The following is a 16,174-nucleotide window of genomic DNA, read 5'->3' on the forward strand; positions in this document are numbered from 1 at the left end:
TCCTAAACAGCAAAACACTAGTACAAATGGGATTACAACCAGCCCTCCACATTCATTGGGGATAGGGCACAGGACCACTGTGAAAGTGAAAAAACTGCCAACAAAGAAACTCAGGAGAAAGATGATCCAGGATTTCCTATCTCTTAGTCTGGTTTGGTCTTCAAGCTATAAAAATAGAACTCCAAAGACTGGTAATGTTATAGCTCTTTGATCTTGCTGCAAAAGCTGCATTTCAGAATGAAACTTAAGGAATTATGCTATATCTTCTGCACATTTATCTGGGGTAAGTTCCACTCCACTTAGCAGGATATACTTCTAAGTAAAAACACCCCTTTCTAACATACTATCACAGTGGTGTCCAACCTTTAAGCCTCCAGGTGTTTTGGACTTCAACTCCCAGAAATCCCAGCCAGCTTACCAGTTGTTAGAAACTGTGGGAGCTGAAATCCAAAACACCTGGAGACCCAAAAGCTGGGAACCACCAACCAACATAAGCAGATACTCCGAGCTGTTACTTCTTAAGGCCACAATGAAACAGTGTGAAATGCAATTAGAGCACTCTAAAATGCCTTATAAAATCCCAAAATATGCTAATTTCCTCCTACTAAGTGGTACATAAAATAATGATTGCAACTTGACACTCTGAATGCAAATGTATTTATTTGCTTATTTATTTACTGCATTTCTACCCCGCTCTATTTCATACTAGAGGGAGTCAGAGTGATTTTCAGTTTTGGCAAATATTCAATGTCACATTGAAATATAAGAGCATACAATACACAGCACATTAAACTTTAAAATCAAGTAAAATATGGAAATACAATTAAAAACTGTTAAAAACATAGCACCTAATCCCACTATTGATTCTGTGGATGTATACTGCACTGTGGTTATGCTGACCCAGAAATGCAGCTCTTGCCTAGTAGAGGCACTGTTGATGAGTGGCAAGACATCTTAGGCTAGCTCTGCCAAAACCTCATATCTGCTGGAATTTAAATTCAATGAACATGTCTTACCTTGTCAGGAAAGCCATTTTGAGTTACATGCGAAGGAGTGGTATTTGGTTCCTGATATATTATAAAATCTTTTCTAGATAAAAAACATGCAAGAGAAATAAATAATGAAATTGACAATTTAACATGAAAGCAGTAACCAAGAGAGACAACGTAAAACAAGCTTAGCAGGAAGATGTGTAGCTATATGTTTAAACCAGCTTTTCCCAATGCAACGCCCTCCAGATGTTATTTCTTTGATTCATATCCCACTTTTCTCCTGAATGGGACCCAAAGGGGCTCACAGTTATTAGGAATGTCAGTTCCTACCAGCCTCAGCCAGCAGGGCCAATAGTCAGAAATCCTGGGATTTCTGAAGGCTCTCATGTAGAATAAAAAGGCCACAATTGCTGCTATAACTGGGATGTCACTTTTGACACTCTCCCAATACAAATTTACAATTTTGTTCCATTCCTCTATCACTATGTAACATGATTTTTGTTCCTGGGTTATAAATGTCATTTCCTAATTGGTTTTATCATTAAAAACATGGAAAAAATTTATTGAACTGCAAAATAGTTGTTTTTACAGGACATTTTGCAGCACATTTTGCTATCGTTTTCTATGAACATCTCACAGAGTTTCAGTTAATTCAACATAGTTTGTGGCAGCGACAAAAACGAGGTTTCTGGAGGATAACTTGGGAGAGAGCAACCTTCTCAAGCCTCCTCTAGTCAATGTTCTGTCTATTTATAATGTGTCATTTATTCCCTGAAGTGTATGTTTTCTTTGGTTTGCAGTGTTCTTAGCTCTATGTACTTGAGGCAGTGGGAGGGGCTGCAGACCATGTGACTGGTTCAGTAATTGTTTAGAATGCCGTTTAAAAGGATAACAGTTGAGGAATAACAATTGGAGTTTGAGTTTGGTTGAGTACAGATACCAGTGTTAGAAGTCAATTGAGGCTTGAGTACTGTTATAAAAATAGAGCTATACAGAGCAATATCATTTTTAAGAGACTGTTAAAAATGTTTTAAAGCTTTAATGTTTTAAAGTTTTAACCTGACAAAATATTAACCTGTATATTTAAATACATGAAGTTGTGAGTAAAACAAACATGTTATTTTAAAGGGGGTTGGGCTGGATGGCCCATGAGGTCTCTTCCAACTCTACGATTCTATGATTCTACTTGAATCTTTGTCTGCTGAGAGCATCGAATAGAAACAAGATATTTACATCTTTCATTACCCAATAAATTAAAAAAAAAACACCTGAAACTATGCTACCCAATACATGATGATCCTAAAACATCATAATCCCCAATAGGTTAGGATCCTAACAGGTCATAATCCAATAGCCCAATAGGTTATGGGCCCAGACAACCCTAACCTGTGAAGAGATTTTTTTAAAAAGAAAACTTTGTGTGAGTACCACACAAATGAACAGGAAATAACACTTTCAAACCAGGAACAGAAAAATGTTCAAATTTTGTTACATTGTGTATTTCTACTGTTTCTTCAAGAAAGAAGCTACCTCCAATAAAAGTAGTATTTAACCTGAAATTTAATCTTCATATCCATAAAATACTCTCTGCTCTCAGATCTTCTGCATTTTTAAAGGCAGGTACCCAAAAACAAATGGGAAAGAGCTGGACGCAGACACCAGTTTGTAATTTGTGTTGCTAAAAGAGGATACACCCATTAGTTGAGATGCAAATTCTAGTTCATATTACACAGTGGATAAAGTATGAGAATTGTAGCTTGGGAAGAACACTGAAATTTTCTTACTTGTACATTAGAGAAAGGGCACTTATTTCCACTTGTCCAACCCATTCCTGTATCAAAAACAAGAAGGAAAAAAATCAGTAAAGTGAAAAAAGCACCACTGAATAAGAAAACACCCAGATAAAATTGGAACACAATCCACCAGGAATTTCTGGAACCTTTCCTTTTATTTATTACAAGTTGCTCCAAGGCCTCAGAGAAAAGGGCAGAACCATTCCTAAATTCCAACTTGCAGGAACACACAAGCTTTTTGCAATTCAAAAGCAATTCTTTCTCTCTCTCTCTGCCAATATTTTAATGAGTATTGTTATGGGTCTATTTACAACTCATGCAAATAAATTGTCTATACCAGCTCTTTGTTTGGCTGGGCTCTTGAGGAAAAACTCATATGTAACAGCGATACCTAATAAAAACCTTTTTAAAATTCATTCTTACTTAATTTCAGGTAATTTAGGCCAAGAGCATCTGGTTTAGCATTAAATGTTTAATCTGACAATACACACCTGTGGATTTTCTAGATTCTTCAAATATTCTTCAAACGATCCCTCTATAAACTTTAAAACATGAGAATGAAAATATGTTATTCACATGTCATGATAGAATGGGGTCTGTTAGCTTCTAGAAAAAAAGATGTCAGGGTTCAATTCAATCTGAAACACCCCTCTGGAGAATCACATTTCTGCTAGACAATCTCCTATTTGGGGAACCCACTTACTGAGGAGATAAAGTCACTCTAAACCTACTGAGAAGCATTTTATTCATAATTCCACAATCCTACATCCTGGCATTTAAATCATTTTAGAGCTGTGCTACGGCATTAATTAAATGGTACATATAGAGCAAGCTCTTCAAAAATGTATTTCTTTTTACCAAACTTGACTATTGGTCCCCTTACTCATGGATACATGGCTTCGCAGGTAAATCCACTTTTCCCACATACAACACACAAAACAGAATTATAGAATCATAAGCCTGCAACAGTGATTGTGCTATAACAACAATTTAGTATTTTGCTCATAATTCCATTCTGTCCAAAATTAGTCAAAGACAGAAAAAAATACTTAGCGTCAAGTATTCAACCCAAGATAAATAGACAAGACCAAAGACTAAACATCCAGTTTACATAATTAGATCATTTCTAACCACATGCAATCATGTGGAGAATGTAAATTGTTATTCAGCTCACCCCAAATGCAACCACAACTTAGTCAAAGCTGCAGCTTTCTGGAAGCATCAGGGAACTGACCTAGCAACACATACACAATATCTTGAGATGACTCAGGTCCTGCTACCTGGAAGAGCTGTGGGCTCTGGTAAACCAGCCATAAAGCGTTGAAGTTGGAGACAATCCTCAATTCAAAGATGTATCTAGGTGACAAGTCTAGCTTCTGGAAGGTGTGTCAATGTAAACAGGTGGTAAGAGTCTGGCCCTTTGGTTGTTTTAAGATGCCTGCTTCTCAAAACTTCCAGGCAGAAGTTATGGTCGGAAAGTTGAAGTTCAGTATACCTGGATGACCAAAGATTGATGGGAGACTAGCAATAAATACCAGATGCTGCAGGCTATATTTCAGAGGGACAATCTGGCAAAATAACTTCTGCATATTCCTTGCCTAAGAAACTTTTATGAACTCCATTGCTGTAAGTTGGCAGAAGACTTGAATGCAGAAATGTACACATACAAAAATTGAAAACCACTTGTGCTTTCATAAATGTCAGAGAAATAAGACTATTCCCAGTTGGATAACGTACAAGTATATGTACAGGTCCAATGTTTAGTACATCTATATCACATATTCTACATAAAGTTCTATTCTGCAGCTTCGCAGTGGTGTACAGATACGCATGGCCTCTGAAAAGTTATAGGAGCAGAACACAAGCTGTGGTAGATGCTACCAAGTTGGTAAGCCCCGGAGAATAGCACCAGCACCACTGTTTTATCTAACATCCAAGAACCAGAATAGATAAGTCAGCAGAAGCTTGTTATCAGATGAACACCATATTATTAATAGATCTCAGAAACCAATAACAGTATTGAATGGCTGAAACCTGCACCAGAGGAAGAACTAGCTGCATGGGAAGAATAATGGAGCTTCAAGGCATTCAAGACATATCCTCTTTTTCTCCCATCATGGATCTCAGGGCAAATTGCTTTCAACTCTTGCTGTTGAACAAGAGTTTTTTTAGCAGCAGCTAAAAAAGCCAACGGGATTCTGGCCTGCATCAATAGGGGAATAGCGTCTAGATCCAGGGAAGTCCTGCTCCCCCTCTATTCTGCCTTGGTCAGACCACACCTGGAATACTGTGTCCAATTCTGGGCACCACAGTTGAAGGGAGATGTTGACAAGCTGGAAAGCGTCCAGAGGAGGGCGACTAAAATGATTAAGGGTCTGGAGAACAAGCCCTATGAGGAGCGGCTTAAAGAGCTGGGCATGTTTAGCCTGCAGAAGAGAAGGCTGAGAGGAGACATGATAGCTATGTACAAATACGTGAAGGGAAGTCATAGTGAGGAGGGAGCAAGCTTGTTTTCTGCTGCCCTGCAGACTAGGACACGGAACAATGGCTTCAAACTACAGGAAAGGAGATTCCACCTGAACATCAGGAAGAACTTCCTCACTGTGAGGGCTGTTCGACAGTGGAACTCTCTCCCCCGGGCTGTGGTGGAGGCTCCTTCCTTGGAGGCTTTTAAGCAGAGGCTGGATGGCCATCTGTGGGGGTGCTTTGAATGCGATTTCCTGCTTCTTGGCAGGGGGTTGGACTGGATGGCCCATGTGGTCTCTTCCAACTCTACTATTCTATGATTCTATGATTCAACAGAAGAAGAATAGATGTCGGAAGCTTAAGACTTCCGATATGCACAAAGTACAATTATGGGAAACAGCACGGATTCCATAGGCCACCCTAATAAAAAATATGTTTACTTACAGCTTCAAACTGCTCTCGGTTCTTCTTCAGATAGTTTATACAGGCCATCCGAATGTCAAGATGCTGAGACTGAGAGTGGAAAACCTGGAGAATGAATTAGAATTTTGTTTTAGTATTTCATAAACTTCCTGAAAAACTGCAAAAAAATGCAAAAAAAAAAAAGACAAGTTAACACGTTCCAGACTTACGTGAACTTCTATTTACATGCATATTTAAAATCTAAATAGTCAAAGTTATTGCAAGTTAAGATTTACTGCAAGCAGAACAAAATGTCACATCTGAGAGAGAAGTTGTTAGCCTATCCAGCACATTAATGTACCAGTTGTCTGTTTTTGAAGGTTTTGGTGTCTTTCAGTTGGAAGAAGCATTAAAAATGTTAGCTTGCACCTACAGTCTGGAAGGACGCAGTCATTCAACCCCTCGATAACGCTGCTGCCTCATTCCCATTCATGTTTGAAGGACAAGGTTTGAAACAAGAAGCAAAGCAAGGAACTAGGAAGCAGGTGTTATAAAGCTAAATGATTTTTGAAACAGCATTCAAAATGCTAGGCATTAATTACCAATCTGCAACCACTCATATAGGCATGAAACTATGAAGTATATGCTTTCCAGAATTTTTTTAAAAACTTAATTGTATGCACACATAACATGTTGTTAGCTTGTTACTTTTTAAAAAAAACACATTTACCAAAATACCCAAAGTAGTATGTTTTGTAATAATGCATAATGAAAACTTGCATAACACTACATAACATGATTTTTGTTCCTGGGTCAAAAATGTCATTTCCTAATTGGTTCTATCATTAAAAAAAAACATGAGGAAAGTTTATCAAACTGCAAAAACTTCGTTTCTGCGGGAGGGACATCCTGCAGCACATTTTGCTCCAGTTTTTCATTGATTATCTCACAGTCTTGATCAATCCAACATTGTTTACGGCAGCCACAAAAATGAAGTTTCTGGAGTATAACGACTACTTTAAAGTAAGTGCCACATAATTAAACAGGAAATAACACTTTCAAACCAGGAACAGATTTTTTTAAAAAAATTGTTAATGTAATTTGCATTAAAAGGTAATGGCATTGCCCCTGATTACAAACAAAAAACACATTGATGTATGCCTTCAAGTCATTTCTGAATTATGGTGTGCTTAAAGGAGTTTTCGTGTCAGAAGCGACTTGAGAACATACTGCAAGTCGCTTCTAGTGTGAGAGAATTGGCCGGCTACAGTGACGTTGCCCAAGGGATGCCGCAATATGATAGATGGGAGGCTTCTCTCATGTCTCTGCAAGCTAGAGCTGACAGACAGGAGCTCATCCCATCATCCGGATTCGAACCGGCAACCTTCAGGTCAGCAACCCAAACTTCAGGTCAGCAGTCCAACCAGGGGTAAGAACTGGCAATATCATTTCTGAATATTCCTTGTCTAAGAAAAACCTATGAAATTTATAGGATTGTCAACAGACAATTTGAAGGCACAAAGACAAGTTGAAACTATCTGGGGTTTTCTTGGCAAGAACTGTTCAGAAGAGGTTTTGCCTTTGCCTTCCTCTGAGGCTGAAAAAATGTAGCTTGCCTAAGGTCACCCAATGAATTCCATTGACTGAGCAGGGATTCGAACCCTAATCTCCAGAGTTGGAGTACAACTCTACATCACACATAATGTTATAGTATTTTACTAGGGCTTCCAAATAACACATTATAACATTATTATTTTGAAAACCTCTATAAACAAGCATTTGTACAGTGGTTCAGAGCACCCAAATATTTTATCCCCACAATATTATTGCAATCCTTACAACAGCCCTGTAAATTGGATCTTTCTTATCCTCTTGCTTGACTCCTTCGCGGGTTCATAAAAGAGATTAAGAATCAATGCAAGGGACTTGTGACTCAGACTCAACTTCTAATGTAATAAACCCATTCTCAGAAACAAGGCTTTAGTTCTGAGCATAATCTGACAACAAATTCCAATATTGCAAAACATTGCCAGTGCTCCAAAAGCCCCTAGAAGCAGAGAGAGGCCAAAAGGATGGGCAGCTCTTCACTCTTTTCCCAAAAGGTTTTCACTGTTTTCCCAAAAGGTGCCCAGTCATTTCATTTAATGCAGCCTATGGGGCATTTGTTTGCTTAGTAGACCAGACAGCATTTCAGGACAGCCTCTGGTCTGAATTTTAAATTCCAGCCTGAACACAAATGCTCCACACGTTCTCAGAACCACGACAAAAATGAAAAAGCAAATACAGCAAGGTTAGTCGCGGGAGGGGACTTTCTCTTTTAACAGGACACACTTAAGAAACCAAAGGCTTAAGGGGCATTTACACTGTGGCATTAATGCAGTTTGACAGCATTTCCAATGCCATCACTCAATGCTTTGGAATTCTGGGAGTTGTCGTTTTACAAGGTCTTTAACATTCTCTCACAATGGCCGCTGTGGCTTCACCAATATACAAATCCCAGGATTCCGTTGCATTGAGCCATATCCATCAAAGTGGGGTCAAACTGCATTAATTCTGTAGTACAAATGCACCCTTCAGGGGTTTTCTCTCTCTTTTACACAGCTTGTCCTTAAATTACTTAAATATGGAGAGAACAAAGTGCTGCTAATACAGTAGACTTTCAATTAATCAGAACTCAAGCAACCACACACAAAAACAAATAACGGAAAATGTGTTGTTGAAGGCTTTCATGTCCGGAATCACTGGGTTGCTGTGAGTTTTCCGGGCTGTACAGCCATGTTCTAGAAGCAGTCACTCCTGACATTTCACCCACATCTATGGCAGGCATCCTCAGAGGTTGTGAGATGTTGGCAAGTGGGGTTTGTATAACTGTGGAATGTCCAGGGTGGGAGAAAGAGCTCTTGTCTGCTTGAGGCAAGCAATCAGGACAGTAAATAAAGAATAACACTTTAATAAACACTTTATTAAAAACTGGGGAATTCCAGACAGGAAACAATCAGGGCCAGCTATCACCTCCCAACAAAGGATTCCCCCAGGCAGTAAGCAGCCAAACCTTGAAGGTGCAAGGCTTTGCAATGCTAATCAAGGTGATCAATTACAACATTCACCCTTCCTCAAACAAACAAAATTTCTTTCTCGCACCCTGGACTTTCTACAGATATATAAAGCCCACTTGCCTAGTTTCCAACAGACCTCACACCTCTGAGAATGCCTGCCATAGATGTGTTTATAATACAACAAAACTGTGTTACATTAATTTCCTTTAATTATTGTATTTTAGTATCAATATCAAGTCAAGACAGAGTGTATGGTATGGTATGGTTTAGAATGGAATATAGTATTATAGTTAGGCCTGTTTTTCATTGCAGTTCTCAAGCAACCAGAAACCACATGTATCTGATATCTACCAATTCCCATAGGTGCTGGTTAACTGAGAGTCTACTATATATGTGTGTGTGTGTGTGTGGATGCATTCCAACAAATAAGGGGGAAATAGTTATTTATCCTCCCCTCTGCTTTGCCATAGATTAAGGAACAACAAATAAACCAGGAGATAAGAAATGAAAATGGGGAGGAGGTGCAGGCAAGTGCTTGGATGCAGCAATGTGCTGAGCTACTCAAAACAGAAAAGTTTCGTTTCTTACCAGAGAGGCGGCAAGAGAAGGCGGCAACTCTAGAAAATCTCCCTCCCTGGATTCGATTCAATTCAGGCGAATGAGGAAGGATCTTAAGAATTTGCTTCCAGCCCTTGAAATTGCTTCCCTGCCCTAGTTTCTTTCAAGAAATGCCTACACCCTAACCACAACTTTCACACACAAATCTATTATTTGAACTAGAAACTGGCAAAGTGAGGCTGGCTCTACATTGCAAAATAATGCAGTTTGGACTGCATTATGTGGTCAGTGTAGACCGGGCATGGGCAAACTTTGGCCCTCCAGGTGTTTTGGACTTCAACTCCTACAATTCCTAACAGCCAGTAGACTGTTAGGAATTGTGGGAGTTGAAGTCCAAAACACCTGGAGGGCCAAAGTTTGCCCATGCCTGGTGCAGACCCATATACAAGCCATATTCCAGAAGCATTCTCTCCTGACAGTTCGCCCACATCTATGGCAGGCATCCTCAGAGGTTGTGAGGTCTGTTGGAAACTAGGTGGCTTGATTAGCATTTAATAGCCTTGCAGCTTCAAAGCCTGGCTGCTTCCTGCCTGGGGGAATCTGTAGCACTGAGCCATCGCAGTACAAGTAGTTACCTCAGAGGTAATTACCTCATTACCGCTGAGGATGCCTGCCATAGATGCAGACAAAATGTCAGGAAAGAATGCTTCTGGAACATGGCTAGAAAACTCACAGCAACTCAGTCCATCACACCAGAATATGGATCGACTTTAAATCCGGTTTCTGCCTCCTGCAGAATTCTGGGGTTTGTAGTTTGGTGAGGCCCAGAACCTCGAGAACTGCCTGTAGTACCTTTTAAATGTGAGCATTTAATGTGAGCAGTAGCAGCAACAACAACTTGTATATCCTAGATGTGGTAATGACCAAACGTATCTTTTATATAGAGATTCCAATCTACATATAATCAAACTTCTATATTATAGGAAAATTATCAAAAAGACTGGGTATGTGTGTGTGTGTGTCTTCACAGACAATGTAGATTTGAACTTTCTATAGCTTTAGGCCAGAAGCATAATAGTGTCATTGTACTTAACACTGCAGGTATTTATTGTTCTCTATGTATATTCTTATGTTTATGTTTTATAGCATAATAAAACATTAACCCTGGACTATGGCTTGAATTTGTGTAATTTTAAATGGGTGTTTTTATAATGGATGTTTTAATTATTTGTTTTTAATTGTAATTGTATAATAACTCTTAAGTTTTTCCCATCTAATGATTGCTGGTTGTGAGGCCACCCTAGGGGTGAGAAGGACAAGATACAAATGTACAAATGTATCTGGCTGAGTTGTTTAAAAGCAGCTCCCTAAAGTGGATTTAAAGTGGATCCAAACTCTAGTGTGATGAGGTTCCGAGTAGTGTCAACAAACTGCATTCATTCTATTTATTAATTATTTATTTACTACATTTATATCCCGCCCTTCTCACCCCGAAAAGGACTCAGAGTGGCTTACAAATTATATGTACATACAATATATTATATTATTAGCATAGCACAATATTAGCATTAAATTACTATACTGTACTATATCAATATACGGTAATATTATTAGTAATATTACATGTAATATATAATATGTATTTTATATTATTATATTGTATTATTAGTATTGTATTTATTATAATATTATTATCAATATTAAATGTATATACATTATATTATATATTGCATATATTATTGTATATTATATACAATATTATATATATAGCATAGCATGTTACTGGGGGGAGGGACCCCCAACTGATGGCAAAGGAGACAAGATGGAAGTGTCAGCGCCTAGAGATTATTATTATATTATATACTGTATATACTCGAGTATAAGCCTAGTTTTTCAGCCCTCTTTTTAAGACTGAAAAAGCCTCCCTCTGCATATACCCAGGTGAGGGTCCTGGTTGGCTTATATTTGGGTCAGCTTATACTCGAGAATATATGGTAAATTTATTATTTTTCTCTATTATTGTTGCTATTACATTTATTTTATTCTATTTTATTATTAATAATAATAAATTTAATATTTCACTCTGGTCTTATCATTATTGCATTTATTATTTTACTCTATTATTACATGTATTATTTTACTCCGTTTATTATTAAAAGGATACATAAGCATATTTACATTGAAGAAGATGAGAATCATGATTTGATCAGAGTTGGACAGTCTTATCTTAAATTTGAGCTTTATGTAAATATTCAAAAACATTTAACCTACTGATGCCTCAATTAATGTAATTTTATTGGTATCTATTTTTATTTCTGAAATTTACCACCCCGGGCTTATACTGGAGCCAATGTTTTCCCAGTTTTTTGGTGGTAAAATTAGGTGCCTTGGCTTATATTCGGATCGGCTTACACTGGAGTATATACGGTACACCCCTATGAGTGCCTGCTGTTAGCCCCAGCTTCTGACAAACTAGCAGTTCGAAAACATGCAAAGGCGAGTAGATCAATAGGTACTGCACCAGCAGGAAGGTAACGGCGCTCCATGAAGTCATGCCGGCCACATGACCTTGGAGGTGTCTACGGACAACGCCGGCTCTTAGGCTTAGAAATGGAGATGCGCACCAACCCCCAGAGTTAGACAAATCTGGGCTTAATGTCAGAGGAAAACCTTTACTTTTATATACATCCCTAAAACTCAAGGTACTATATAAATATACATCATGGAGGCTGTAAGTTTGGTGGCAGGGAAGGCCAAAGACCTTGTAGAACTATAGAAGTTGCAATAGTTTCCCCCAAGTCTTGCCCCTTCCACACAGCTGAATAAAATCCCACATTTTCTGCTTTGAATTGGGATATATGGCAGTGTGGACTTAAGACAACCCAGTTCAAAGCAGATATTTTGGGTTTTTATGCTTTTGATATTCTGGGTTATATGGCTGTGTGGAAGGACCCTTTGTCTCCCCCAACTGCAAACTGCCAGGATTCCACACTGGCCTTAAAGCGGTCTGAAAGTGCGTTAACTCTGCAGTGCGGATGCAAAAGTGTAGCTGTTACCTGCTCGGCGACGGCTCGGAAGAGGCAGGACCCGTCCTTAGCCACTGCCTTGCGGTGCAGCCCCTGGGAGCGCAAGGAGTGGTCCATGGCGGCCCGGCTTGCCCAGGGCGCCTCCGCTCCGCCCTTGGGGGGCCTTGGGCTCCCCTTGGGCTCCTTCTCCTCCTCCTCCTCCTCCTTGCCCCCAGCCCCAGCTTCCTCCATGCCTCTCTTCTTGCAGAAAGGGCTTCACCAAGAAATCCCCTCCTCCTCGCAGCCCCACATGGCAGAGCAGAGGCGGAATGAGCGTCTCAAGGCAGGATCAGGAATTCAGGCTGGAGGGGAAAAACCTTCCTGTCTCCCAGCAGCGGCGGCAGCGACTCTCCTGCGGAAACAAAAGGGAAACGAAACACGCGGTTTCCCCACTGAAACGGGCAGCAACGAAGTTTGTTTTCACTTTCAGAGCCAAGACAAGACCGACGGCCCCGGGGGCTCCTGGAAGTTGTAGTCCCGCGGAAGCAGGAAGGGGAGGAGACCAAGGAGCGGCCACTGGCGCGCCTTCCAGCTCTTGGCGAAGGCTCTCATGGCCGGAGTCGCTGAGTTGCTGTGAGGTTCCCGGGCAGTATGGTTATGTTCCAGAAGCATTCCCTCCTGACGTTTCGCCGGCATCCATGGCAGGCATCCTCAGAGGTTGTGAGGTCTATGTGTTCTCGAAGGCTCTCATGGCCGGAATCACTGGGTTGCTGTGAGTTTCCCGGGCAGTATGGCCATGTTCCAGAAGCATTCTCTCCTGACGTTTCGCCTACATCTATGGCAGGCATCCTCAGAGGTTGTGAGGTCTATGTGTTCTCGAAGGCTCTCATGGCCGAAATCGCTGAGTTGCTGTGAGTTTCCCAGGCAGTATGGCCATGTTCCAGAAGCATTCCCTCCTGACGTTTCGCCGGCATCTATGGCAGGCATCCTCAGAGGTTGTGAGGTCTATGTGTTGTCGAAGGCTCTCATGGCCGGAATCACTGGGTTGCTGTGAGTTTCCCGGGCAGTATGGCCATATTCCAGAAGCATTCTCTCCTGACGTTTCGCCTACATCTATGGCAGGCATCCTCAGAGGTTGTGAGGTCTGTCAAAAACTAATCAACTGGAGTTTATATATCTGTGGGATGTGCAGGGTGGGAGAAAGAACTCTTGTCTGTTTGAATATTGCAGTTGGCCACCTTGATTAGCATTGAAAAGCCTTTCAGCTTCAAGGTCTGGCTTGTTGCGGATTGTAGATGATAGATGGAAGCTCTTACGTGTGCCCGTGAGCCCAGAATCATCCTGCAGAATGATGCACCACTTAGCTTTGCAAAACAAATAACACAGGAACTTTTACTAAATCCAAGAGATCAACAGAACAATGATATTTACAATAGTCCCTCTGATTGCTTACAGAAATCAGCAGTCATAAGCAGTCCTTTCTTAGTCCATAAATCTGCTTCAGTGAAGATCAGCAGCAAACAAGGCCTCCGAAATAGTCAGGCTTCTTTGAGTACAGAGCCATCTTCTTTCCAGCCAGTACTAAGTAGACTCACAGAGAGAAAGAAACCTGTTCAGACCGGTTCTCCAGCAGCAGGACAGCAACAGTTACAAAACCAATTCCCCAGGTCCTTGCAAACTCAGCCAATCGGCTTCATGCATTTGATTTTTCAGTTAACATACATATAGTATCTTTGCAAACTATGAAATGGCTGCTTACTGCCTGGGGGAATCCTCTGTTGGGCGGTGTTAGCTGGCCCTGATTAATTCATGTATGAAATTCCTCTGTTTTCTTAGTGGTGTCTTTTATTTACTGTCCTGATTTTAGAGGTTTTTTAAATACTGGTAGCCAGATTTTGTTCATTTTCATGGTTTCCTCCTTTCTGTTGAAATTGTCCACATGCCTGTGGATTTCATTGTCTTCTCTCTGTCGTCTGACATGGTGGCTGTTAGAATGGTCCATCATTTCTGTGTTCTCAAATAATATACCTTGTCCAGGTTGGTTCATCAAGTGCTCTTTCTCCCATCCTGGACATTCCACAGATATACAAACCCCACTTGCCTAGTTTCCAGCAGACCTCACAACCTCTAAGGATGCTTGCTATAGATGCAGGCGAAACGTCAGGAGAAAATGCTCCTGGAACATGGCCATACAGCCCAGAAGACTCACAGCAACCCAAGATAGATTCTGTAGGTTTGTTCTTAAGTTGAATTTCTGTGTAATTCGGAAGAGGTCTGTGCCCCTGTTCAGAAGATTTCACTTCACTTACTGCCGTTGTGAGAATTTGATTTTGAAAAAATTGGCTTGTTGTGGAAACAGGGATTGACGATAAAGCGTCAGTGGAGACACCTTTTCCCCATGATAACTCTTCCAGGTATGACTTTCCCTTCCTAGGGATAGATTTCCCTCACTTCCCGTTGTCTCACTGCCATTCTCAACTGTGAGTCGTTCGTAAGTCAGATGTTTGTAACTCGGGGACTGCCTGTACATGTAAAAATTAAAAACAATTAAATATTTCTTCTTAGCAAACTGCAACTCCCAGGAATCCATGGCAGTGGACAAACATATTTAAAGTAATGTCAAATTGCATCAATCGATGCGCCCTGAGTGCTCAGGGGAAAAAGGGAGTAAATTTACTGTTTCCTTGCAGGCTAAACCAAAGTAGCAGACACTGGAAGGCTCACAAATTGATTTTAGCTGTGCTTTCATAGAGTGGATTTACAGTAGACTCTCGCTTATCCAACATAAACAGGCCGGCAGAACATTGGATAAGCGAAACTGTTGGATAATAAGGAGGAATTAAGGAAAAGTCTATTAACCGTCAAATTAAATTATGATTTTACAAATTAAGCACCAAAATATCATGTTTTACAAGTCTACCACTTGTTTGGGAGCATGACTGTTGTTGGTGGGCGTGTTGGCCTGCTGCACGCTGCTGTCTAGAGAAACAGTTGTGGATCCAGGAGGCAGACTGTGTTGGATAATACAGAACGTTGGATGAGTGAAGGTTGGATAAGTGAGACTCTACTATATAACACATGAATAATAATAACAATAATAATAATACATTTTATTTGTTACCCACCTTTTTGCACAGCTCACAACCTTAATGCAAAGTCTTCCTTCCAAGTAAACATGGAAACCAGGGTTGCTGTGAGTTTTTCAGGCTGCATGGCCATGTTCCAGCAGCATTGTCTCCTAACATTTTGCCTGTATCTGTGGTTGGCATCAGAGGTTCTGTTGGCAGTGAAGCAAGTGGAGTGAACTGTTATTAGAATTGAAGAAAGGCAAAGATTTCTAAATAAGTTGTCTGGTCTTTGCTTCTTTTACTGCATAGCTATTGGTAAGTTTCATTCTAAATTGAGCCAGTACTGGTAGTTGGAGATGGGCAAACAAGTATAGCAGGTTGTTTCATATCTAGCTGGAACAAAGGGATTACATATTTCGTAGACCTGGAGAAACCAGCTAAGTCTCCCTTGTTATCAGAAGTCACCAAAGGTCTACCCTAGAACTTGCTTTCGGTGCCATCATTAGATTTTGGGATGTGTGAAGGGATACAATAGAATAATCTATTAAGTATGTGCTACGTGCCTTTCCCTTTCTCTAATAAGTCACAGCTGTGAGAAAAGAGCTGGTTATTTGTTCTTCTTCCTTAATAACAATACTTTTGAAAAAGACTACAAAAGGCTTAACAAACAACAACACTGTGGTGCAGTTGCCAAAAATAATAACAGCCAATGCATTTCTAGGCAGTATCAAAGGAATATAGTGTCAAGATCAAGGAAAGTAACTCTATTCTACTTTGGTCAAATCTTACCTAGAATACTATATCCAGCTATGAACATAATCCAAAAAGGATATT

At 40.2% G+C, this 16,174-nt stretch overlaps 1 protein-coding gene across 2 annotated transcripts in view; it reads right to left on the reverse strand.

Moving 5' to 3' along the window:
* otud4 (OTU deubiquitinase 4) overlaps positions 1 to 12,799 on the reverse strand; it is a 37,463-nt gene extending 24,664 nt beyond the window's left edge. For both annotated transcript variants that reach the window (XM_062980910.1, XM_008111853.3), the window contains exons 1-5: positions 12,324 to 12,799; positions 5,696 to 5,779; positions 3,277 to 3,327; positions 2,777 to 2,823; positions 1,017 to 1,089 (exon numbers count right to left, since the gene is read on the reverse strand). In XM_062980910.1, the coding sequence (XP_062836980.1) occupies positions 1,017 to 1,089; positions 2,777 to 2,823; positions 3,277 to 3,327; positions 5,696 to 5,779; positions 12,324 to 12,524 (456 nt within the window). In that variant the 5' untranslated portion in view covers positions 12,525 to 12,799. The remainder of the gene's footprint in view (positions 1 to 1,016; positions 1,090 to 2,776; positions 2,824 to 3,276; positions 3,328 to 5,695; positions 5,780 to 12,323) is intronic.
* Between the last annotated feature and the right edge of the window lie 3,375 nt (positions 12,800 to 16,174).

The sequence above is a fragment of the Anolis carolinensis genome, chromosome 5, assembly GCF_035594765.1.
Source record: "Anolis carolinensis isolate JA03-04 chromosome 5, rAnoCar3.1.pri, whole genome shotgun sequence".
Lineage (NCBI taxonomy): Eukaryota > Metazoa > Chordata > Lepidosauria > Squamata > Dactyloidae > Anolis > Anolis carolinensis.